General features: G+C 38.4%; 1 protein-coding gene and 1 long non-coding RNA gene across 2 annotated transcripts; both read right to left on the reverse strand.

Annotated features, from left to right (window-relative positions):
- Positions 1-3,400: 3,400 nt before the first annotated feature.
- Positions 3,401-4,094, reverse strand: SF3B5 (splicing factor 3b subunit 5). Its single transcript, XM_032873113.1, has one exon. The coding sequence runs from the start codon at positions 4,012-4,014 to the stop codon at positions 3,754-3,756; it is 261 nt and encodes an 86-aa protein (XP_032729004.1). The 5' UTR covers positions 4,015-4,094; the 3' UTR covers positions 3,401-3,753.
- A 13,148-nt stretch (positions 4,095-17,242) lies between these two features.
- On the reverse strand, positions 17,243-26,594 carry LOC116876773. Its single transcript, XR_004384456.1, has 3 exons — positions 26,564-26,594; positions 18,253-18,350; positions 17,243-17,388 (listed from the first exon to the last, which is right to left on the reverse strand). It is a non-coding gene; the product is annotated as an uncharacterized LOC116876773 (long non-coding RNA).
- Positions 26,595-26,752: the final 158 nt, after the last annotated feature.

Genomic DNA, 26,752 nt, shown 5'->3' on the forward strand with positions numbered 1-26,752 from the left:
GCTTGGGTAACAGTATATTTAAGACTGTATTTTGGAGCTAGAAAAGCCTGGTTCAAATCCCAGCTTAGTCACATAGTAATTGTATAACTTTGGGCAAATTACTTGTCTAAAACTTTCATCTGTAAAAAAAAGGTAATACCTCTTGAAGACCATGTAAGATAAAACCCTTCACGCACCCCATAAAAGATATTCTATTTAGGAAGCATGTTTTCAGATCTTTTTTTCCTTTGGCATTACCTATTTTGGTGAAGTTGAAAACTGCATAAGGATATGAATTAGAATGACCCAGCCTATTATCTGGATTAAGTTCTGTTTTTCCATATTGAGTGTGCAAAATTGAACTCTGTGATGTGCCAGGCACTGTTCTAAACACTTGGCCTTGTGCAGCCTGATAATATAAACCCTAGCCACCTCATGAAGTCTTTCTCTAAGTTACTAATTTCCCTTTAGATTCTTGTAGGTCTTATTGTCCACTTTACTTATTGGATTCTTTATACAAGCTACCCTAGGTTATGTTTCCAGTCCCTTTCTATTTCCAGTGCAGGTTGTCATCTCTCTACTGCTACAGCCTCTACTTAGGGATGGGGGCTCACTCTCATGCCACTTTGTATACCTTTATTAAGTTTTTTAAGGATGGGGATTTATAGCTTGAATCTCTCCTACACTTCAACATAAGCATTAGCATTGATACTTTTAATTGCTGACAATTGCAATCTATTCTCTGATGCACCATCTCAGGCTTTTCTCAACGCAGCAGACAGAAGGATCCTCTGAATCAGCAGGTCAGTCGGTTTTCCTTGAAGTGATATCCCTTTTCATTCATTTCTTGGGGAAATGCCTACTAAATAAACACTCAAGTCTAAATAGCTGTATTTTAATCTATTGGTTTTTCCAAGCAAAAATGATGGGAATTTCAGGAAATCTGTGACTTGAACACCATTTTCCATAATATGAAGATTTGCCGTTTTTAGCATTTGTACAGATGAACAAAAGCAGCAGAGAGTAAACGAGCACTTAGCATGAATCAAGGTAGTGGCATCAAACGAGAAGCAGTCTTTATAATTTTCCATTGGCACTCACTCCCAATAAAAACAAACAAAACCAAAACGTCAACTCAGTTTCACTTGAAAATGTCCTTTATGCAGTAAAAAGTAGTAATTTTATGAAGTCTTAGCCCTTGAGGGCACATGTTTTTAAATATTTTGTGTGACAAATTGGTAGTGTGCATAAAGCATTTCTGCTGCTGCCAAAATACGATGGTTTTAAGGAAAAGCACTTATTATTTGAATTGCAAACTGAACTTTTTTCTTTTCTTTCCCCTCAAGGAACACCATTTTTACTTGGATGATTGACAAACAAGTTACTCAGAACTGGGTACTTGGCAGACATTTTCTTGAAAATGAACCAAGCAGGCCTGTCACTTCGAGGGAAACAGAAGTATTTGCTACCAGGGATTAAATTGAAGCTATCAAGCAAAACTTAAAATTGTGGAAAACTCACACCATCACTGTGAGTTTTTCAGCTTCCAATACTGTAAGACTTTCCTGATGAGATCAGTGGTGATATTAGTAAGTGTGATTTTTTTAATACATATGAGATCTGTCAACATTGGAAGACCTCTATTTCTCAGTGAGCCAATACTTTCCAAATCAGGGATATATGACATTACAAAATCAAAGTTTAAGATAGATGAATGAATTCTAATGTAACAGAATGAAAGTTCATTGATAAGGGGAACCTGGGTGGCTCAGTTGTTAAGCATCTGCCTTTGGCTCAGGTCATGATCTCAAGGTCCAGGGATCCAGCCTCGCATTGGCCTCCCTGCTCAGCGGGAAGCCTGCTTCTCCCTCTCCCACTCCCCCTGCTTGTATTCCCTCTCTGTCTCCGTCAAAGTAAAGAAATAAAATCTTAAAAGAAAGAAAGAAAGTTCATTCATCAGATTCCATGTTATAACTAAGTTTTAAGAAATTACCACTTGTTGGAATTTTTCTAGAGAATTAAAGATTATCTACAATTATTTGAAAGGGCTATTAGAATATTCCTCCCTTACCACATATTTTTGTGAAGTGGATTTTTCAAACTTCTACCAAAACTTCGTATCACAATAGTTCAAATATAGAAGCAGATAGGAAAGTCTAGTTGTTTTCTATTAAACTTGACATTGAAGGCATCTGCAAAACTGTTTAAAAAAAAAAAAAAACAAACCCAAAACATTCTTCTCACTAAATTGCTTTTGGAAAAATAGTTATTTTTCATAAAATGTTTTTGCTAACATGTAATGGTTTTGTTATTGTTATCTTTAAGCAAACTACTAAATACTTTAAAATTTTGGTTTAATTTCTAATTTGGTGAGTATCAACAGGTATAACCCTCATATACAGACTCTGTGGGGTCTTCCAAGAATTTTTAAGACTTTAACTGAGTCCCATGGCCCAAATGTTTGAGAATTACTTATCTAAAATATGTCAGATCATGTTCTTTTAATAAAACCATTACTCCCAATGGTTCCCTATTTCCCTCAGGATAAAAGTCACAAGTTCTTGCACTGGCCTACCAGGCTCTGCTCTTATCTGTTCCTCCTCCATTACCTATCCCTCTACTCTTCCCCTTGCTCACTCCCTCCAGCCACATTTACCCCTGATGTTTCTCCAATAAGCCAGACACAATTTCAGTATTAGCACCATTGTCCTGGCAGTTCCTTCCGCCTGGAAAACAATTCCCCCAGTTTTCCCCATGGCTATCTCCTTAAAAAGTCTTTGCTTTAAGTGTAACCATCTCAATAGTCTAACATAAGTAGCTTGTTTAAAACTGCAAACGTACTGCTACTCCCATCCAGCACAACACCTTCTAAGTGTAACCATCTCAATAGTCTAACATAAGTAGCTTGTTTAAAACTGCAAACGTACTGCTACTCCCATCCAGCACACCTTCTAATACTTGCTTGTTTATGCCTACAACTTGTGCAGCGTCCCCCGCCCCCAAGTAAAACATAAGCTCCAAAAGCGTGGCAAAATGGCCCCCACTCAGAACTCAAGAAATATGTTGAATGTTGAATGAATAAAAGAACTCGTTTGACAGTTTGTCATTTTTCAGGGCCCTGTCCAGAGTCCCAAGAGGATGCAACTTACAGAGAGAGGAGTGGACAATGCTAGCAAAGATCTTTTGAATGGAAGAAAATGAAGTAGGGACACAGTGATCACAACCTCGACAGGGAAGGCGTTATGGGCCTGACAAAAGGTCTTGGGAGAGCGTGCAAGGCGTATTTAAGTGTCTGGCAATGAACGCTGCCCTTGTGCTTAAGTCCCCCACCTCCCGCCTCTTCCGTCTCCTATGAAACCAAAGTCCCCAGTGCCTTCCCTGGACCCCTCCACCCGAACACAAGTAGGTCACACCAAAGAGGCTGAAAAATTTCTAAACTTTATGGAAAAATCAAAGACGACAATCAACTAGCCAAAAAGGAAGCCTCCAAATCCCGTCTCATTCCAATGCCGTTTCTCCTCTGTTGCTGGCTTTAGGATGTCTCCACCGTCTCAGTTCTCCGGGGTCCCGACGGTCTCCCAACGCTGTGTTCCGAAGGGTCCACAGGAAGGCAGGTCAGGCGGGTCGCCCCCAGGTAAGCACTTCTGTACAGAGAAGGCACGAGAAACGGGAGCAATGGAGAATCGGTCCACTTGGGGCAGGAACACGCGGGAATGACGGCAAACGGGAAGAACTCAGGACAGGCTCCCGCACAGCAGTGACAGAACGAGGGTCTCAGTTCTCCTCCGGCTTGTCGGCCGGCGGTCCGCAAGGCTGCAGCATCTTCTCCATCAAGTTGAAGCGGACTCGAGCTTTGCTCTCATTCTCCGCAATGGCGAAGTAGTTGAGAAGGTCGAAGTGGCCCATGTAGGAGCAATAGGAGTCGCGGTGCTGGTTGACCAGCCACTCCCACTTGGTGGTATCGGCGTGGCCCGTGCCGATGTACTTGGACTGCAGGTGCTCCAGCTGGCTGTGGATGGTGTAGCGGTCAGTCATCTCGCCGTTTTCCCTTAGCTCCCAGGTCAGAGGCCACACAGAAAGACCCGCTCTAGATTTTTAGGCGGGAGAGAGGCTACAGCACGGAGCCTCAGGACGCTCAGTCGCAGGAAAATGACGTCGCAGTTACGAAGATGCGTGGACTCGCGGTCCTAGGGCTCAGAGGTGGAAGCGGAAGTGTATTCTGTCGTGGAATTGGAGTTGCCTAGGCGACGCTAAATGTCGGCTGCCCTCCCATAGAGAGCCCCTCCCCCTTCGTAGAGCGTTGCATTATGGTTCACTTAGTGACCTTTTTTCTAACGGGGAGCGTTGCATGCCGGGACTTGTGGTCTCCGACGGTTCGTGAGCGCGGGTTTCTGGGACCCGTCGTCTTGGTTTAAGAACCCGCCTGTGGCCTAAAGGACCAAGGGAGCATCCTTGGGAGGCTGAGAGCTGAGAAGAAATGGGAAGCTCATGTAGGACAGGCCACAGGCAACCGTGAAAGCAAACTCGGTATAATTTTTGATTTCGGAGCGAATGTGACAGCCTGGAAGTCCCTTCACAGCCAGGGGTGGGCCCCCCTGAAAATCAGTAGACGCCAGTTCTAGTCCCAACTATGTGTCTTATAAGTTGTGTAGAATGAACGTTATTTCAACGCTCCCAGGGCCGCCGTTTCCTGCCCGGTGACCGAAGTACTCTACCAGTTCTGACACGTTCCGGCTCCCACACCAAGCCCCTCCTTCCTCACCAGCTGAATTTGATATCCTCGCTGCAACTCCTCACCCCACCCTACGCACCCCGGCCAGTGTTTCTCAACATTCCGTGCAGCTCGCCTCTCCAGTTCTTTGTACTAGATGTTCCCTGCGCTTGGAATGCTTTTGTTCCCTTGGCAAACAGCGTCTCTCTTTAAGTCAGCTCAAAAGCATCTCCTTGAAATCGGCTTTGGCCACACCAAACAGATGTAAATTCTTTCTTTTCTGTTTCTTGGACATCTCATTATTATAGCTTTATACCCTACTTTTTGGCTTGAGAACTTCCTCATGTGAATTCAAACCACTTGAATTCAAACCACTTGAATTCAAAAAAAGTAATTTGTACTTTTTTGATGCCATCTTTTATCATATGCTTCTTTTATGATATCTTTTTATAATATCTTCATGGCTCAGCAGACTTTGTAGTCCCCCCAAAATTTGATGAATGGATGAACAACTGTCTGGCAGCCATACAGAAGAACTCTCTACTGGGAGAAAGATTACTTTAAAATAGTTTTATTCTGATACAAAGTTGCAGTTATGTACAGATGAGTAAGTTTAGAGATCTAATGTACAGCATGATGACTAAAGTTAATACTGTACTGAATATTAGAGTAGATTTCAGGTGCTCTGACCACACACACACACAAACACACACACACAGACACACAAAGGTAGCTGTGAGGATATGGATATGTTAATCAGTTTGACTCTAGTAATCATTTCATTATGTATATATATCAAATCATGTTGCACTCCTAAAACAATTTTTATTTTAAAAAAAGTTTTAAAGGAAAATGATAAAAAATATTCCTTAAGCGATCAAATGCTTGTGCCAAAAACAAAACAAAGAAGTCTTATTCTTTGGTTTAAACCATGTTATAATAAAACATTTCATCCCTAAAATGTAGAGAGTACTATAAGACATAACCTGTGGATTCACCATCTGGATATATCAAAGCTTGCAATTTTGCCATTGTTGTTTCCAACTTTGTTGGTTTGGGTTTTCAAAGAAATAAAACTATACAAATAAAGTTGAAGTTCTCATATTCCCCTCCTTAATCTATTTACTTAAGGAAACCAGCTCGAATTTAGAGTTAATCATTCCCAAGTCTGGTTGGTTTTGTTTTTGTTTTTGATTGCTGAAAATTTTGTGTATCCAAGTGGTTATTTTTATGCATGTTTTGAAGCTTTACAGAAACGACACCCTATGGGGGCACCTGGGTGCTGCTTCCGCCTCTTTCTCTGCCGCTCTCCCTGCTTGTGCTCCCTCCCTCCTCTCTCTCTCTGTGTCAAAAAATAATAATAATAAAATAAAATAAAAATAAAAAACGACACCCTGTAGGTATTTTCCCTCATCAGAATCCATGTTGATGTAGTTTAGATGTAGTTTTAGTTCGTTTTGCCTGTTGTATAGTATGCTGTTGAATTAATATACCGTTGTATGTCCATTATCTCAATAATGGACATGTAATTTCACATCTTTGCCATAAGAAACAATGCTGCAATAAATATTCTTGCAGAGATATTCTTATACACATGAAGAAGTTTCTTTAGGGTATACATATAGGTAAAAATTTGTTGAGACATAGTGATGAATCTCTTCAACTTTGCTCGTTATTGCCAAATTGCTCTCCACACTGGTTATACCAATGGGTTTTCCCAGCAAGAAAATGAAAATTTCTTTTGATCCATATCCTTTGCAAAACTTGGTGTCCTCAGACATTTAAAAAATTTTTCTGATTCAGTGGGTGGAACAGAATTTCATTGTATCTTTAATTTGCAATCACTGCTTACTAGGGACACTGAGCATGTTTTTTATCGTTATTTACTTATTTATTTAAAAATACTTTATTCAGTTATTTGAGAGAGAGAGAGAGAACATGGAGGGGAGGCTTGATCCAAAACCCTGGGATCATGACTTGAGCTGAAGGCAGCTGCTTAACTGACTGAGCCACCCAGGCACCTCTAGGCATGTTTTTTATGAGTTTATAGGTCCATTATATTTCTGGCTTGTGAATTGCATAGTCATATTCTTTGACAATTTTAAAAATTGGGATGTTTGTCTTTTTCTTAATAATTTTTTAGGTGATCTTTATATATTCAGAATACCAGGCTTGCTAGTTATATGCAATAAAAGTATTTTTTTTCCAGTCTGTGATACATCCTTACACTTTATCTATGGTATCTTGTACAGTAATTAAATTTAAAGTAGTGAAATGTATCAGCCTTACTTTATGATTTATGCTTTTTGCAATTGGATTTAAAAAATGAAATCAAGCATAACTCTTTTTTTTTATCATAGGGCTATAAAAAAGTAGTTTCTTTAATTTCATTCTTAAAGTTTTATGATTTTGACTTTTTATATTTAGAAATTTAATCTACCTGGAAGTTTTCATTTTGATTTGTTTGGCCTATTTAGGGATCTAATTTTCAAACATTTTCCTATATGGCTAACTAGTCCCCAGTAATAAGGATCATTCAGTAAATAGTACGACATTTCCCTACTCAACAAACTTGATGAGGGCTCGATCCCAGGATGCGGGGATCCATGACCTGAGCTGAAGGCAGATATCTAACTGACTAAGCCACCCAGGGGCCCCCAGCAATTCTTGATCCTTTGCCCTTTCACATGAATTTAGAGTTGTCAGTAAAATCCTCATGGAATTTATGATTACATAGTCAAAGACAGGGAAATTAATAATTCCATATCATTAAGAACGATTCTAAGGATATGAGAGAATTCCTCAAATTCAAAGGGCTTTAGAACTAGATGGAAAATACATTTACATGTAGTAATTAAGAGCTAAGGTGTATTAGTTTGCTGGGGCTGCCCAAGCAGAGTACCAAAGACTGGGTGCCTTAAACAATAGAAATTTATTCCCTCACAGTTCTAGAGGCTAGAAATCCAAGATCAAAGTGATGGCAAGATTGGTTTCATTTTGAGGCTTCTCTCCTTGATTTGCTGATGGCCGTCTTCCCTCCCTGTCCCTCTGTATGCCTGTGTCCTAATCTCCTCCTCTTTTTCTTTTTTTTATTTCTGCATTTTATTTTTAATTATTTTTTATTAACATGTATTATTTGTTTAAGAGGCACAGGTCTGTGATTCATCAATCTTATGCAGTCCCCTTCTTACAAAAAGGTCAATCATATTATATTAATGTCCACTCATATGACCTTATTTTACCTAAAGGCCCTGCATTCAAATGCAGCCACATTGAGTTACTGGAGGTTAGGACTTCATCAGTTCAGTGGTAATGGCTTTATACAGTAATGAGGAATAAATAAGAACACTTTTTTTACATATTTGTAGATTTAATTAATTAGATTTGTGAATACAGTTTACATACATGAAAAAACTTGGTTAAGTCAGACAATTGCAATACTTATAAGGAAAATGCAACGTATTACATTAATAAATGTGGTTTAAAATGTTCAAGAGTAAAAATCTTGGGTGGAACTAAATTTTATCAAAAATTCTCTTAAGAGGGGCGCCTGGGTGGCTCGGTGGTTAAAGCCTCTGCCTTCGGCTGGGTCGTGATCCCCTGGTCCTGGGATCGAGCCTGGCGTCAGGCTCTCTGCTCAGCGGGGAGCCTGCCTCCTCCTCCTCTCTCTCTCTGCCTGCCTCTCTGCCTACTTGTGATCTGTCTGTCAAATAAATAAAAATCTTTAAAAAAAAAATTCTCTTAAGAGTGTGAAATTTTGTTAGACTTATGAATAGTTTAGGATTTTTTTTTTAAGATTTTATTTATTTATTTGACAGAGAGATCACAAGTAGACAGGGAGGCAGGCAGAGAGAGAGGAGGGAGCAGGCTCCCTGCTGAGCAGAGAGCCTGATGCGGGACTCGATCCCAGGGCCCTGAGATCATGACCCCAGCCGAAGGAAGAGGCTTAACCCACTGAGCCACCCAGGCGCCCAATAGTTTAGGATTTTTAACTGAGCTTACAAGCTTATGGAAAAAAGGCAGTTTTTTGTTTAATAGCTTTAATAAACTGAAGATTAACTTTTAAAATCTAAACAGATCACTGAATGGTATTTTGTAAATTTCCCAACCAAAAAAATTACCATTTAACGAGACCAACTTGCAAATAACATAAAAACCCTGCTTCAAATATAATTGTTATTATATTTTACAGATTTATTTGGGGAGAATTGTTAACTATATTGAGTTGTCTTATCTATGCCCATAGAAAACATTACAATTTATTTAAGTTTACTTTTTTTTTTTACTTTAAAGTTTGTATAATTTTTTCCATAAAGGTTTTTTTTTTAAAAGATTTTATTTATTTATTTGACAGACAGAGATCACAAGTAGGCAGAGAGGCAGGCAGAGAGAGCAGAAGGGAAGCAGGCTCCCTGCTGAGCAGAGAGCCCGATGCGGGACTCGATCCCAGGACCCTGAGATCATGACCTGAGCCGAAGGCAGAGGCTTAACCCACTGAGCCACCCAGGCGCCCCTCCATAAAGGTTTTTCACATCTTCTGTTAGATTTATTCTCAAGTATCTGCTATATATACTTAAAAATGTTCCTTCTGAGTCTTAAATTGTGACCTCCTAAGGAATATCACAATTTCTTACACTTTTGCCAATAAAGAATTTTGGTCTGTAATCAGTGACCTTAGAGAAGGCATGGGAAGCATAGCATAAAATCTGAGAGATTTTACTATTTCCTGACCCAAGATATTACCTCAAATAAATCCTGCCTGTTAGGTCACTTCTATGTAACTATCAAGTATGATCTTACAATTTGACATTTGAGTGAGAAAAATATGCAGAAAATATGCCACTGGAAAAAACACAGAATTAAATGTAAATGAAAAAAAAAGAAAAAATATATTTTTAAACAACAGAAAACTATGCTCTTCTTGTCTATTTTTTAAGCCTGGAAATGCAAGGTGACAATTTCTCTTTCATTGTTCTTCTTCTTGTGCTGATGGCTTTAAGTTTTTTAAAAATCATTTCCTATTTTGTTCTTTTTAAAAAAATAGGCTCCGTGCCCCAAAAGCCATTTCATATTTTTAATGGTCAAGGTGTCATTCAAAAACAGAAGAAGTATACAGAGGAACACAGTTTCTAACATCTGTCCATTTCCCACCTGCATCCTCAGTAAGTAACCAGGGTTATGTGTATCTTCTGTATCCTTCCAGAGAATTTTTTAGTGGGTGTATATACATAAACACAAATATATATGGTATTTTACTCCTTTTAAAATGTAGATGGTAGCAAAGTACTCAAATAAATTTTTTGGTTTTTTTTTTTTTGACATATCATGGAGATTACCCCAGAAGAGTACATGAAGAGCTTCATCATTGTCTTTTTTCAGTCTGGTTTTACAGCTGTATAATATTTCATTGTATGGATATATAGCACTAAGTAACCACCTTTATTGTCAAATGTCTTCTGTATCCAGAAATTATATTTACATTTTATTATTATTGCAGAAAAATATGAACTTCAAATGGACATAAACTTAAGTCACATTTCTTTTGGTGGGAAATTATTTCAGGTATCATTTTTTGTCTGTAAGGCAAGTTTTAAAATACAAGGATTTTCAACATGTGCAGGTGCTGATACCATGTTTCACACTAGGGGTCGCCAAAACAGTATTTAACGCCAACAAATAGACTGGTGGTTGAGAACGTTTTGTAACCAGGTACCTGAAGTTTCTCAACTACGGTAAGTACAAGCAGTACCTGTGGCGGAGATGCTGAAGACAAAATTTTGGTCTGCTGTATTTTTAAAGGCATGAAGACTCGGATAATTTAGGAGGAAAGCAAGCAATCCTCTTCTCAAATTTTGCTTTGGGGTTTTATATTTAGCTGGATAAAACAGTGATGTGGAATTTTTAGATGATATAGAATTTAGGGAATTTTTTAAAAGTTTGCTAGACATGATCTTCTTTTCTTGTGATTAAAAGTGTCATTAGCTTCAGCTTTTCTTTCCTGGGTATCCTGAGTTTCATACACCTGAGCAGATCTAGAAGTCGATTTTTGAAGGGTTTTTGCCTCTAATTGGGCATATGTGTGGAAAGACATCTGTATCATTTTTATAATTGCTCCTGGGGAAAATATGATAGCCACAGGTATGCATTCTATAACTCTTCGTTTGAGATTTAATAGGCTGTCCCTCTCCGTTTTTTCATGATTACATTAAAACACAGGCTGGTGTAATTTTTGAACAAAAATTTCTCTGGAGAAATTTCACAAAGGAACTTTGAAGTATTGTATACATGTTCCATTCATTGCAGTGGTATGAAATCTTGCAGCACTAAGATTAATGGTTGGCATATCACAGGGATTAAGTTAATATTTATTGAATAAATTGATGAATTAATGTTTATGACAATGTCTTGAGTGACTACAAGGATTGAAAACAGCTTTATTGTCAACAACAAAGGAATAAGTACATAAATTATGGTGTAATCTGGATACATATGACATATCTCACTTAAATGTAAGTTTTTTTGAAATATGTGACTTTTTTCTCCATTATATTAGCATAATGATTTACCCATTGATGGTACTCCATAAATACTTGTTAAATTAGAATACTTGTTCTCATGCTGGATTAATCAAGGAGATATCCAAAATCTCCCAGCATCCCCCTGGAGTTGGGACTAGCCACCACAAAGTTGCCACCATTCTTAACCTTAAGCTTAAGAGATGTGGATTGGAGAGGAACAATTTTTTCTATGGAGTTAATGGTAAAGCAAACAAACAAACAAAAAACAACAACCTATAACCAGGGTTTGCAAAATTGTGAATATACTAAATTTTAACTGTTACAGAGTTGCTTCAATGAGTTATCCAAAAGGACTGTGAGGAACAGTTTTTCATTAGCTGAGCCAGGTGCTTGAACATCAGTAATCACAAATTAGAGTATGGAATCTAAGAACAAGAAGTGAAATGGATGGGACTGACCTCCTATGCAACATTTCAAGTACCCAATTAAACATGTGGTTAATTATGGTCCACCTAGAGTAAAAGTTGTAGGTGAAACTGCAAGAAAGGAGCTGAGTCTAGACTTTCTTTTGATTTGAATTTGAGCAAGTATGAGATTCGTCCAGTTCCTAGGGAAGGATTTAATGCCTCCTCGTTTCATTGTTTTAAATAGGCTCCAAGCCCAATGTGGGGCTTGAACTCACAACCCTGAGATGAAAGGTCACATGTTCTACTGACTGAGCCAGCCAGGCACCCTGGTGCCTCTTGGTTTTAAATCAATACAGGGAAGTTTTTTCATTTTGATTTTTTTTGACTAGGTACATGCATAAAAAAGAACTAATAACATCCCTTTCAAAATATCAAAGTATTTCTTTCACTTTCTACAAATTGCACTTACTTTCATACATCAAACAGACCATGCTTCAAAATCTCCATGTGAATTTTTGTGATTTTCTTCATTTGTCATACATCTCGTTTATATGTCACCTATGATTGTTTCCTAACTTAGAAATCCCACAGGATCTATGTTAATATGTTGTGTACAATGCCCCACACCAAATGACATAAAGGGTCACTTAGGTGGCTCAGCCAGTTAAGTGTCTGCCTTCGGCTAAGGTCATGATCTTAGGATCCTGGGACTGGGCCCCTCATTGAGCACCACATCAGGCTCCCTGCTCAGTAGGGAGCCTGCTTCTCCCTCTCTCTCTGCCTGCATCTCCCCCTGCTTGGCATTTCTCTGTCAAATAAATAAATGAAATCTTAAAAAAAAAAAAAAAAAGTAAGAAAATGACATAAAAGCAAGCCTCAAAATTTTAATGCTGTTAATTTGGTTATAGTAGTTTAAGGCCAAAAAGGAATTTAGGGGTGGAACAGATTAGCACACACAGCCATGGTAAAGGACCAATGATACTATTTGCCCACCTGTTTTTCTCACTTTTTCTTCAGTTTACATAAACTATTGTGCAAATGCAGTTTCAAGTCTCTCCTCTTCCAAGTAGTTGTCTGCCTCTAAGTTTCTCTTGTCTTACATCCTTTAAATTCTAGCATTACCCCCAAGAACTGCTCTAATAATACATTTCAGTAGGTTAAAATGCTTTAGTTGTTTGAGGAACTGATTTATTCTGTAGAGATATAAAATATTTCCAAAGTCTCTTCTATGGATCCCTCAAGATAGCTGAAAGCTGTTGGCATCCTTTTTCTTTTTAAGATTTTCTTTTTATTTTTAAGTAATCTCCAAACCCAACATGGGGTCAAAACTACACCCTGAGCGCAACAGTCACATGCTCCACTGACTGACTGAGCCATCCAGGCACCCCATGCATACCTTTTCATTTCTATGTTTCTGTCCCTTTATTTGCTAGGATAATCTTTGTATTTGGCTTAATGGCTTTACTTAAAAAGGTCAGAAAAGCACCTGCAGTTCTGTCCCAGTTTTAGTGCAATTCTTCCCTGAGACTAAGACAATAGTGGGCCTTACCCTTGGTCCCCTCCCTGCAGAGAGTCTTATTTGGCTTTCCCCTAGCTACAGTCTCCCAAGAACTAAAAAGTCCATGGTTCAAGGAAACATACTCATCCATGCTCCCACTCTTCCAGCTCCTGACTCAAGCACACACAGACTTAGCTTTGAAACACAAATTCCAAGTACAAATGCCCCAAGCTCACTTCCAGGACCTGTGCAGGCTTCTTCCCTGAGTCTGTCCTCTGAAAGGCTGACCTCGCAGCGGATGTGCACACCCCTTGCTGCAGTGTGTCCAAGGAATGGCTGGCTATTCACTGGGATGTTTACCTTGTGAATCAGTGAGGCAGGCTGAGAAATCCCTTCTGAAGAGTTTGGGCTCGGAGGCCATGTAACTTAGAAATGAGTTTTCAAAGAACTTGGGTGCGACCTGTAGATTATCCTGTACTTAAACATCCCCCATGTTCCCATCCAATCTCAAATTCCTTACTGGCAAGTAATCTTACCACCATAAGTGATATACTTGGTAACAACGACTTGTTCCAGGAGGGAACCTCAGTTCTCCTGAGATGAAACTTCTTATCACTTTCAATATTAAAGCTGCTTCATTTAGAAGGTGAGTGACTTTTCAGTCAGAGAAAGATTTATAATACAAGGATGATAAATCATATTAGAATTAATATGTTAGACTGAGGAATAGCCTATTTATGTAGTTCAGATGTAATACTTAAAAAACTTGGGCATTTTAGACTAACAGATTAATGTTGTGATTCTATTTATTTAAAATGTGGAGGCACCTGGGTGGCTCAGTGGGTTAAGCCTCTGCCTTTGGCTCAGGTCATGATCTCAGGGTCCCAGGATTAAGCCCCACATCACATCGGGCTCTCTGCTCAGAGGGGAGCCTGCTTCCCCCACTCTCTCTCTGCCTGCCTCTCTGCCTACTTGTGATCTCTGTCTGTCAAGTAAATAAATAAGATCTTTAAAACAATTTTTTAATGTGTAATTGACTTACAATTTCAAATAAAAAAAAAAGAATGTGACCAAGTTTGTAAATGGTATTCTAATATTTAAGAGAAATGGGTTTACCAAATACATACATACATTAAATTTAGATTTATAAAAGCCTTTGAGATGCTTTGGAATATTTTTCTTACTAGGAGCATGTGCTTTCTTGGTCAGACATTTGAAGTGCTTAAAAGTAAATTTAACATATGAAACCCATTAATGCAGTTAAGGGATGTTGATGGATACAAAATCAATACAAAAAATAACAGTGTTTCTATATTTCAGTAAGAAGAAAATAAAATGGTGTCCACACAAATGGATACTTGATATATGACAGAGGTATATTGCAGGGAGGTGGGAGAAAAAACAATATTTCTAATAATAGTATCATATGGTTTCACTCATATATGGAATATAAGGAGTAGCACAGAGGATCATAGGGACTGGGAGGGAAAACTGAATGGGAAGAAGTCAGAGAGGGAGACAAACCATGAGAGCCTTTTGACTCTGGGAAACAAACAGAGGGTTGTGGAAAGGGAGATGGGTGAGGTGATGGGGTAACTGGGTGATGGGCATTAAGGAGGGCACATGATGCGATGAGCACTGGGTTTTATACACAACTAATGAATCATTGAAAACTACATCTGAAACTAACTAGTACAGCTGTACTATAAGCTAGTTAATTGAATTTAAATTAAAAAAATAAGGTGCATGCCAAAGAGTTCCATTTTGATAGAAACATTCTGTTATTTTTACAAAGTAGAATTGGCTACAGCAGTTGAATTAAACTTAGCCATCATGTATTAAAAAAAAAGTCAAGATTAGTGCATTTAATTACATAAAAATGAAACACTTTTGTTCTAAAAATACCATTAAAAGAATAAAAATACAAGCCATAGACTGGGAGAAGACATTTACAGTCTATGTAACCAAATACCATCACCACCAACAACAAAAACTTGTTTCCAAATACATAAAGAACTCTTTAAATTTGATTTTTTAAGACAGGCAGAAAATGCAGTAGAAAAGCAGATAAACACCCTTATTGTGCATTTCACATTAGAGATCATTCAAATGGCTAGTAGACATTGAAAAGTTTAATAAACCGAGAAAGGTTAATTAAGCCAATAAGCTGTCACTGCACACCTACCATATTGGCAAACTTCTGTTTTATAATCCTAGTGCTGGTGGGGAATTCTAAATTTTGGTAGGAATGTAGTACAATCACTTTGGAAACCAGATTAGGATTATCAAAGATTATCAAGATCTTCATACCCTATGTCCAAGCAGTTCCCCTCCTAGATATATTCCTGAGAGAAGTGGTTCTCAACGTAGAGTCCTTGGATCAGCAGTAGTAGCATCATTTAGGAACATTTAGAAATGCAATACCCGGGGGAGCCTGGGTGGCTCAGTGGGTTAAGGCCTCTGCCTTTGGCTTGGGTCATGATCCCAGGATCCTGGGATCGAGCCCCGCATAGAGCCCCGCATCGGGCTCTCTGCTCAGCAGGGAGCCTGCTTCCTCCTTTCTCTCTGCCTGCCTCTGTAGTCTGCCTGTCAAATAAATAAATAAAATATTTGAAAAGAAAAGAAAAGAAATGCAATTCCCCAAGTCTACTGAACCTACTGATCTGCTGGGGATGGGGTCCAGCCATCAATGTTTTAACAAGACTTCTAGGTGAGTCTGATGCATTTTGTGCATGTATATATAGCAATACATTAACAAGAGAGTTCATAGCATTATGCTAATAGATCCCTAAAAGGAAAACAGCCTAAATGTCCATTGTTAGTAGAAAGGTAAATTCATTTTTAATTTGGGAACAAAGGAAGTATCATTACATACTGAGAGTTGGAAACAAATGGGAGAGCGAAGGCAGGTTTAAAGGAGAAAATAATTGGTGGAATAAGTTGAAAATCAGATTAAATCTAACTGGGGAGGTTATTTGAGGTGAAAAAGAGAAGTCTTTCTGAGAGACTAGAGAAGGAATGCAGAAATTTTACTGAGGGTGTGAGAACAGGAGGAATTGAAGTTTTTTTCATCCATGAGAGCATTTTTTTTTTAATTTGTTAGGAATCAGGGTCCTATGCAGAGGAGAGGGGACGGGCTGGGCAGCATGAGGAGAGTTATGAAGGTTTGAAATATCATAGGAGTGGACTGGGTTAAGATGTGGAGCAGCTCAGTTCTTTTTTTTAAAGATTCTATTTATTTGACAGAGACACAGAGAGAGAGGGAACACAAGCAGAGGGAGTAGGAGAGGGAGAACCAGTCTCCCCACCGAGCAGGGAGCCCTATGTGGGGCTCGATCATGACCTGAGCCAAAGGCAGACGCTTAACGACTGAGCCACCCAGGTGCCCCTGGAGCAGCCCAGTTCTAACTGCACACTTGGAACCTGTTACAGTGGCTATAGGAATGATAAAATTACACAGAATTGTCTTATCATTTCTGTTATCTCTCTAGCACTTACACACATTCTTCATCCAATCTTTGTGAACTAGTTATTTCAAGTAATTGCTTCTGTTGAAGAAGAAAGCTTCATCTTAAATACTCTTTTTTTTTTTTTTGAGAGGGACAGGGTGGGAGGGGCAGAAGGAGAGAGAGAGCCCCCAATGCAGGGATCGATCTCACAATACTGAGATCATGACCTGAGCCGAGTCAAGAGTTGGATGCTTAACTGACTGAGCCACCCAGATGCCCCTCAAATACTCTGAATACAGTGTTACATTCTGTAGCAGCTGCTCAATAAAAAAAAAAAAATCAGTGATGGAGGGTTAGCAAATGGTGGTGGATAGCATAACAGAGTGAGTGTGACTAAGGAAAGAAGAAGCTCTTTGGAGATGAACAAGTACACACACACACACACACACACACACACACACACACACACAAAATAATAGTGACTCTGCAACTTCATAGCTGTTCTGATCCTGGGAAATGTGCAGTTCTTAGGATAGGTCCCCTAGAAACACAGCCTGACGTGGGGATTCTTGGGTAAGAAATTTATTGAGGGAGAAGTCTCAGGAGAAGGGAAGGAAAAGGCAAGTTAAGGCAGGAGGAGTAAGTTCAGGTTCAGCTGATCCCATAGGAGGTGATGGAACTCAGATTGCCCACAGAGCTCATCTCACCTTGAAGCAAGAGTGTCCACAGTCGGTATCTCCAAGTCAGTCAGTTATTGGAATGGGCTATCCACCCTAGTAGAGAAAACTTCCCAGGCAAGGGGCCTTTTGCTTGGCCAAGGTCAACTCTGTAGAAAAGGAGGCAATTGTGGGCATTTAGAACTCAAAATTCCCAGCAGCCTAAGGATTAATGCATTGACCTGGTTAAGGATATCTAGATAAAAACAGCATTAACTACAATTCACCCTTGTACCCACATAGCTCTAATTCCATCTTACCAGATTTTTGGTTGATCACAGTTTCTGGGAAAACTAACAGGAGAAAGATTAGTAAATCAAATGTAGCTTCTCACTATGGCAGCTGGTCCCAAGTTTGTAACTGATGTTTATCATTTCCCTTTAGCACCACACTCCAGATTCCCCTCCTCTCCAGTTATCACCTAGTTGGTCTTCTGGGTATAAGCTAACCAAGGGACACTCTAGTAGATGATGTGAGTATCAAATATATCAGTGTCACATGATGATAAGGATCAAGCAACCCTAACAATATGGTAACTCCTTTCTTTGATGGCTCATTTACAACAGCCATGGTTTTAAGTTTAGTGGGTTTCTTACTATGTTCTTTGGTGGAAGCATCCCTTTCTGGGGACGAGGACCTTTAGACCTACAGAGGCTAAAACTGTGAGAATAAGAAACATAATTTCCCCAAGGAGTCACAGGAAGTAATGGTGGGACCATTCTGACTTTTATTTGTTGGTTCCTGTTGGACCCATGTCCCGTGTATTCTACTGAATGGGGACACAGACATATAGTGGCTGATGGCTTAAGATATACTCTGCATCCTGAAGGATAGTGCCCTGTCCTTTGCAATATATCACCCAGCTTGTGCCTTGGCTGTAACTTCGAGATGCTATTGCACTGTTCTTCCAGGCTGGCAGTTTCTGGGTGGTGAATATATATGATCTATAATTGTATGCCTAGGGTCATACTTACTTTACTACAAAGAAGGTCCCTTGGTCCAAAGATGATGTTAGGTGTGACTCCATGCCAGGATATCATATGCTTCATGAACCTACACATAGTGGTGATAGCTGAGGCACAACAGGCAGGAAAGGCAAGTCCGTATCTGGAATAAGTGTCAATCCCATTCGAAATAAAAAGGTGAGGGGGGACTTGTTATGTGTCATCCATTTAGAGAACCAAAAGGAAGTTCCGTGGAAATTCCAGATGGCTTGGATCCCTTTGGACCATAATGGCAAAGAATTAATAGAGAATTAATATAGCATGGGGGCAAGACCATGAATGTATACTATTATCCATCCTGTATAATGGCAAACTGTTTCTGATTCTCATTCTGATAGATATAAGATAAACAGATGTAGACATAACTGCAAACCATACACCAGGGGCTGTGGTCATCTGTTAAAGTAAATACACTACATCTAATATAGCAGATGCAAATGAAGCTACTACTTGGATAAATTTGTAGTAGCTCAATGTCATGTTCTCTGATTCACCTGTTAAGCTAGAATGATGGATTGACACCCATCACTCCTACATCCTCTGTCATTCCTTTCCTGAGATGTAAATTGTTTTTGATTTACAGTCTTGGCTGAGTGTTGAGGGTGTCTTTTCAGGGACTTCTACTTGCCCTTCTTACTACAACAACCCTTATTATACAAATAAAGGAACTAATATAAAGGCTCTGTAAAGATTCCCAACTCTATAATTTATAGTTACTCTTTCCCCACAATTCTCAAACTACAGATAGTGCACCCGCTGGTGTAGCTCTCTCCCCTTATAGCCCATCAAATTCACTACAAGTGGAAGTCTTAGCAATCTCATCTCTATAGCATGCCAGGACTGCTGTCCTCTACCTACTACTAGTGACTGCCAGCTGATCAGTGAGTGAATCAACTCCAAAACCACATTTAAGAATCTATGTCTTAGGATTATTTTCAGGACGAATTATCTTAGGTTGAAATTCCAAGTAGCAGAACTTGAGGAAAAATAAAAAAGTATATTTATTGTTGTTCATAGTAGTTTCCTTTTATAAAAATAAAGATTCAATTAATTTATTTATTTGAGAGAGAGAGAGAGAGCGGGTGTGCATGTGCACACACATGAGCAGGGGTAGGGGCAGAGAGGGAGGGAGAGGGACAAGCAGACTCTGCACTAAGTGGGAACCTGATCTCACCTCCCTGAGATCATGACCTGAGCTGAAACCAAGAGTAAGATGCTTAACCTATTGAGCCACTGAGATGCCCCAGCAGTTTTCTTTTTATTTTTAAATTTATAATAATAATAATTATTATTAATTTTTAAAATTCTAGTAAGGTTAACATACAGTATGATTTCACATATACAATATAGTGACTCAATGATTTATTACTAAGTGCTCATCACAAAAAGTGTACTCTTAATCCCATTCACCGATTTCACTCGTCTCCCCGCCCCAACCCCTCCTCTGGTAACCACCCACTTGTTCTCTATATTTAAGAGTGTGGTTTTTTTGTTTGTTTCCTTTTTTCCTTGTTTGTTTTATTTCTTAAATTCCACATATGAGGGAAATCATATGGTATTTGTCTCTCACTGATTGAAGTATTCTACTTAACATTACACTCTTTAGATCTATCCATGTTGTTGCAAATGACAAGATTTCATTCTTTTTATGGCTGAGTAATATTCCATTGTGTATGTATGCCACTGTTTATTCGTTCATCTATTGATAGACACTTGGGGTACTTTCATGGCTTGGTTTTATAAATAATGCAATAAACATAGGGGTGCATATATCTTTTCAAATTACTTTTTTCATATTCCTTGGGTAATTACCCAGTAGTAGAATTACTGGATCACATGATACTTCTATTTTTAACTTCCATACTATTTTCCAAAGTGGCTGCATCAATTTGCATTTCCACCAACTATGCACAATCGTTTTTTTTTCTCCACATCCTTGCCAATGCTTGTTTTTGAGTTTAAACATTCTGACAGGTGTGAAGTGTTATGTATACATTGTGATTTTAATTTGCATTTTCCTGATGATTAGTGATGTTGAGCATCTGTTCATGTTTCTGTTGGCCATCTTTATATCTTCTACACATTTTAATTGGATTATTTGTTTTGGGGGTGTTAAGTTGTATGAGTTTTTTGTATATTATGAATATTAACTAGAATATTCTAGATATTAACTAACCCTTATTGGATATGCCTTTTACAAATATCTTCTTCCATTTAATAGGTTATTTTTTGTTTTGTTGATTATTTCCTTTACTTTTCAGAAGCTTTTAATTTTTATGTAGCCCAAGTTGTTATTTTTGCTTTTGTTTCCATTGCCTTAGGTGACATATCTAGAAAAATGTTACTACTGATGTCAGAGAAATTACTGCATAAACTCTCTCCTAGGATTTTTATGGTTTCAGGCGTCACATGTAGGTCTTTAATCTATTTTAAGTTTATTTTTGTGCATGGTGTAACCAAGTGGTCCAGTTTCATTCTTTTGCATGTGGCTATTCAGTTTTCCCAACACCACTTGTTGAAGAGACTGTCTTTTTCCGATTGGATATTCTTTCCTGCTTTGTCAAAGATTAATTGACCCAGATAATTGTGGGTTTATTTCTGGATTTTCTATCCTGTTCTATTGATCTATGTGACTATTTTGGTGCCAGTTCCATACTCTTTTGATTACTACAGTTTTGTAGTATATCTGTAGGATATCTATAGTATATCTATCGAAATCTAGGATTGTGATACCTCCAGCTTTGTTTTTCTTTTTCAAGATTGTTTTGGCTTATCACGGTCTTTTGTTGTTCCATACAAATTTTATGGTTATTTGATCTACTTCCATGAAAAACGCTGGTGGTATTCTGATAGGGATTATGTTAAATGTGTAGATTGCTTTGGGTACAACGGACTTTTTAACAATATTCATTCTCTCAATCCATGAGCATGGAATATCTTTCTATTTGTTTGTGTTATCTTCAAATTCTTTCATCAATGGTTTATAGTTTTCAGAGTGTAGATCTTTTACCCCTTTGGTTAAATTTATTTCTAGGTAGTCTATTATTTTTATTGCATTTGTAAATGGGGTTTCTTAATTTTTCTTTCTATTACATCATTATTAGTGTATAGATATCCAGAAAACTGCTGTATATTGATTTTGTATCCTGAATTTAGTATACTGAATTCATTTATCAGTTCTAGTAGTTTCTTGGTGAAGTCTTCATAATTTTCTATATATAGTATCATGTCATCTGCAAAAAGTGAGAGTTACTTCTTGCTTACCAATCTGGATGCTTTTCTTTTTCTTGTCTGATTGCTGTGGCTAGGACTTCCCGTACTATGTTGAATAAAAGTGAGAATGGACATCCTTGCTTATTCCTGATCTTAGGGGGAAAGCTCACAATTTTTCCTTATTGAATATGATGTCTGCTGTGGGTTGTTTGGAAAAAGCCTTTATTATATTGAACTATGTTCCCTCTAAGCCTATATTGTTCAGAGTTTTTTTTATCAATAATGCATGTTGTACTTGTCAAATCTTTTTCTGCATTTATTGAATGATCATATAGTTTTATCTTTTCTCTTGTCAATGTATTCTATTGATTGACTTGTGAATATTAACCACCTTGCATCCCAAGAATAATCCCACTTGATCGTGGTGAATGACTTTCTTTAGTGTATTGTTGAATTTTGTTTGCAAAGGTTTTGTTGAGGATATTTGCATCTATGTTCATCAGAGATCATGGCCTGTAGTTCTCTCTCTCTCTCTCTTTTATAGTTTTTTATCTGGTTTTGATACCAGGGTAATGCTGGCCTTATACAATGAATTCAGAAGCTTTCCTTCCTCTTCTACTTTTTTCATAGCTTGAAAAGAATAGGTATTAGTTCTTCTTTAAGTGTTTGGTGGAATTAATCTGCGAAGTCATCTGGTCTTGGACTTTTGTTCATCGGGTGGTATTTGATTAATGATTCAATTTCATTGTTGGTAATTTGCCTCCTCAAATTTTCTATTTCTTTCTGATTCCACTTTGGGAGGTTATATGTTTCTAGGAATTTATCCATTTCTTCCAGTTTATCCAATTTGTTGGTATATAATTTTTCATAATATTCTCTTATAATCCTTTGTATTTCTCTGGTATGGATTGTTATGTCTCCTCTTTCATTTCTGATTTTGATTATTTGAGTCGTCTCTCTACAAAAAGTATTTTACTAAAAACTCTAGCATGTTGGAAATGAGGAGCATAGCTCGAAAACCCATCTAAGTAATTCTTGCACGTAAATGAGAGTGGGGAGTGGAAAAATTCCTTCCCACTTCACAGTAGAATATCAACAGCTTTGTCATCTCAAGGGCTGTCCCTTGTGGTAGAGATAATTACGCCAGGAAGACCTGTCAGTAGATAGCACTGTGATTCTGCAGACATTCATGAGTATATGTGTGAACCCTCTGGGAACTCTCAAGCATTCTCTAGAATCACCTACTCACTGTCAGGCTGATAGAGCCTAGGGAAGCTTGGATACAGCTCTAGCGTACTTAGAACACTCAACCAAGTACAAACACCTAACAGATTCTCAACCCATTTTTTCACTCATCCCTCTCAAATTCAGTGCCTTGACCCTGCTGCCTTTCTGTCACCAAGGAGGCAACCCTGAATACACTTTTTAATTACTGTCAGTTTGAGGAACCCTTGCTTCTGGACATACCCTCTCATATTCTTGCACTTAGTGACAGTATCTGTGAAAATCTGTTACTTTTTATTAAATTCCAGAACGACAACAATTTTTTCAAAGTGGGTGGAAGAATCAATAACCTAGAAAATCTAGTATTCAAAACTAGCTTTTGCAGAAAGATACTGTTTTGTTGTTCTTGTTGTTATGCTTTGTTTTGTACCTGAATGATTCCATCCATGAGTCACTGCCTGAATGATTTGTCTTTTCTTTTGTTTTCCTTGCTCTAGAAAGTTAACTAACTTTCCTTGTATTAAAAAACAACTAAGGGGCACCTGGGTGACTCAGTGGGTTAAGCCTCTGCCTTCGGCTCAGGTCATGGTCTCAGGGTCCTGGGATCGAGCCCCACATTGGGCTCTCTGCTCGGCGGGGAGCCTGCTTCCCTCTCTCTCTGCCTGCTTCTCTGCCTACTTGTGATTTCTCTCTCTGTCCAATAAATAAATAAAATCTTTAAAAAAATAAAAATTTAAACAATTTAAAAAACAACTCAAAATTGGATAAAGAGTTAGAATTAAAAATATTAACCTTATAGTTTATTTTTATTCCATTCATGTACTTTCCTAAACCTTCTTCTAGCTCAGGATTTAGCTGGAGTGATATGTCATCCTGAGCTTTGATTGGTGCCCCAACTCTTCCCATATAAGTAGGGTTAATACAAAATGCATGAAATAGTTTTAATGAGATCAGAAACAAGAACTATGGACACAAAAAGAGGACAGAGAGGGTATAGAAGAGGGATAGACAGAGGGACAAATAACATAAAATTACAAAAAGGTTAAAATGAAATCCTATTTTTCAGAAAAAGGTGTCCTTATGAGGCCAATATGGGGTCGATTTTCAAATAATTTATTAATTTTTATTGAGAGTTTATTATTTCAAATTCTTTATCCATATCTTCCTGTCTGAATCTAATACATAGAGAGCTAATTGAGAAATTGAGAGAAATTGGCCAACATGGACAAAAGATTAATATTAAATAGATCTTGTGGTCATATTTAACATAGACAATTCAGTGTTGAAATTATTTTAACTTCTACCTGCTGTCCAAGACAATTAGAACCAATCAAACTATAATTTTCTTTTTTTGTTATTTTTGAATAGGCCTGAGAGTTAAAATAGAAAGTAAAGTAACACAAGTGACAAACTAAATGACCTAGCAAGTGTTTGACTGAGATAAGTTATAACACTTCTGCTAAAAATTGAAAAACTGTCACTTCCTTGTTAGAGCTGAAAATAGCTCTTACAAGTTGTTCTTTCTGATGTAAATCCATATTAAGCTTTATATATTAACACAAATCACTCAAAACAATTCCACATAAGTACATACAGACTTAGAATTATGTAATAAGTAATGCTATATTATTGATAAAACATTTAAACCAGTTTAAATGAATGTCTTACTCAAAGAGAGCTGACTTGAGATTTTTCTCTTTCCTTCTATAATTTTAGTGGTTACATACCAATTCCACTTAATAAAAATGTGTTGTGCAGCTATTAGGTAAACATTCAGAGACTAGGTGTTCCCAGGACTGCAAAGGTTAGAAATACATAGTGAATACTGTGTAATTTACAATATAATCATGATTACAAATATGAACTTATTATAATGGAAGGCAGCATAAAACAGTGGCCATTTTGAGAATGAGTAAGTCATTTTTAATAGAAGTGATGAAAAATGAGTTTATGAAAGTAATATCATTTGGAATAGAATTGGAATCTTGTACAGTGTTTCAAAAGTTGGTGATGGGGTTTTAGGGAGCTGATTCTGGTGGAAGGTCTGTCATGATCAAAGTTATGGAGAACTGGGGTGCCTGGGTGGCTCAGTGGGTTAAGCCTCTGCCTTCAGCTCAGGTCATGATCTCAGAGTCCTGGATTGAGCCCCACATGGCATGGAGCTCTTGCTCAGCAGGGAGCCTGCTTTCCCCTCTCTCTCTGCTTGCCTCTCTGCCTACTTGTGATCTCTTTCTGTTAAATAAATAAATGAAATCTTAAAAAAAAAAAAAAGAACAACAACAACAAAACAAACAACAACAATAACAAAAAAACCAAAGTTACGGAGAAATGAAAGTTCATGGTGCCCCATTCAGGGAATGGGCAGTTGAGAGGATAAAGAAGGGTAGGAAAGAAGAGGGAGATCAAATGAGATGGTATTATGGAGTATATTAATATCATGTTAAGCAAAAGAGTTTGGGCTTAATCTACAAATAGTAGGGACCCGCTGAAGATTATGGGACAAGAGAGTAATGTAATTAAACCTGTGCTTTGAATTCATGACTCATGACAGTGACCTAGGAGACTTGAAAGTGCAGGCAGTAGACAAGTGAGGGGGATTCCAACACAGGTGGAAGAGGAGGTCACAATTGGGAGAGCCTTGAAATGTTAGGTACCTGTGACAAGGACAGTTTTTTGTCTTCCAATATCCATTTTCCCCATCTTCCTTTGAATAAAAATTAATCCTTGCCTTCCTTGCAGTTGGATGGGGCCATGTGTCTAAGGTCTGGCCAATGGATGAAGAGGAAACCATGCAACTTCTGTGGACTTCTATCAGAGGAAGAGGTTTCCTCTTTATCTTTTCTCCTTTCTGATGAATATAGTGCTATAGACTGAATGTTTGTGTCCTCCCAAATCCCTATGTTAAATCCTCATTTTGTTTGTTTGTTTGTTTGAGAGCCAGCGCACAAGCACAGGAGGAGGAGGGGGCAGAGGGAGAAGGAGTGAGAGAATTCCGAGCAGTCTTCCTCTTGAGCACCTTTGTCAGATCTGTGGATTGCAAATCCTGCATTCTCTTTACAAGGTCTTTCACAACGCAAAAGTTTTTTTAATTTTGGTATATCTATTTATCTGTATACACACACACACACCCCCACACATGGGGAGGTGTCCTTACATAGCTGGATAAGCAGACTCTGTAAGGCTGACACCTGAACTTGAAGACCAGAGCGCAGGTGGACAGGAAAGCAACACAGATGTAAAGTGGGGAAGAGCAAGAAAAAGCTGGAGCTTACAAGGACAGAATGAAACCCTTGTCAGTTCTCATTGCCCCAGGCCTTGATGGTGTGAGTGTCCTGCAGAGCCTGAGGCTCCTCAGGATGGAGCTAATCACACACACACCTGGCCTAGGAGTCAGACAAGTTAAAGGAGGATCCTGGGGGAGGTGGAACAGTCAGAATCCTGGCTACTACCTCACACCAATGTGGTCATCCAGCAGATAAACAACTACAGGCGTGAGCTATAAAAATTTCTCCCAAATCTCATGTAAGACTCTGTCCTGTGGCCCTTCCCATGCAGAAACAGACAGGCAGGGGAATTCTGGAAAGTATAACTTAGCCTCACTACCTCACGTGATGTTTTGGTTTACTTTAGAACAATGTAATAAAGTGAAGATAACGATAGGGATACCTGAAAAACATCTGGGAAAGGGAGTGCACTTGTTTGGTTGTTTGAGATCTAGTTTATTGTGGGATCCATCCCCCAGAAGTTTCATAAACTTTGCTTACTGGAGAATATACCTGGCTTGGCCCCAAGAGAAAACAAGTTCTTTTTAGGTGAGATTTTGATGAGAATCTGTTAAATTTACCTAAATGAAGGAAAACTGAGGTCTCTAGAGCAGCATTGGCAGGAAGACTTCCCTTCTCCATAGCTCCAGTAGGCTGAACTCCACTGGAGCTGTGCTGATCAGGAGCAGTTCCAGCCAGAACCTCACCATCACCTAGAGAAGAACAGAAGAAGGGTTTCCTGGGTGGCTCAGTCTGTTAAGCCTCCGACT

This window comes from Lontra canadensis, unplaced genomic scaffold (genome assembly GCF_010015895.1).
Source record: "Lontra canadensis isolate GAN:19392208 unplaced genomic scaffold, GSC_riverotter_1.0 scaffold47, whole genome shotgun sequence".
NCBI lineage: Eukaryota > Metazoa > Chordata > Mammalia > Carnivora > Mustelidae > Lontra > Lontra canadensis.

Coding starts and splice junctions, on each gene's coding strand:
- SF3B5 (XM_032873113.1), bottom strand. CDS start 4,014: ATGACTGACCGCTACACCATCCACAGCCAGCTGGAGCACCTGCAGTCC.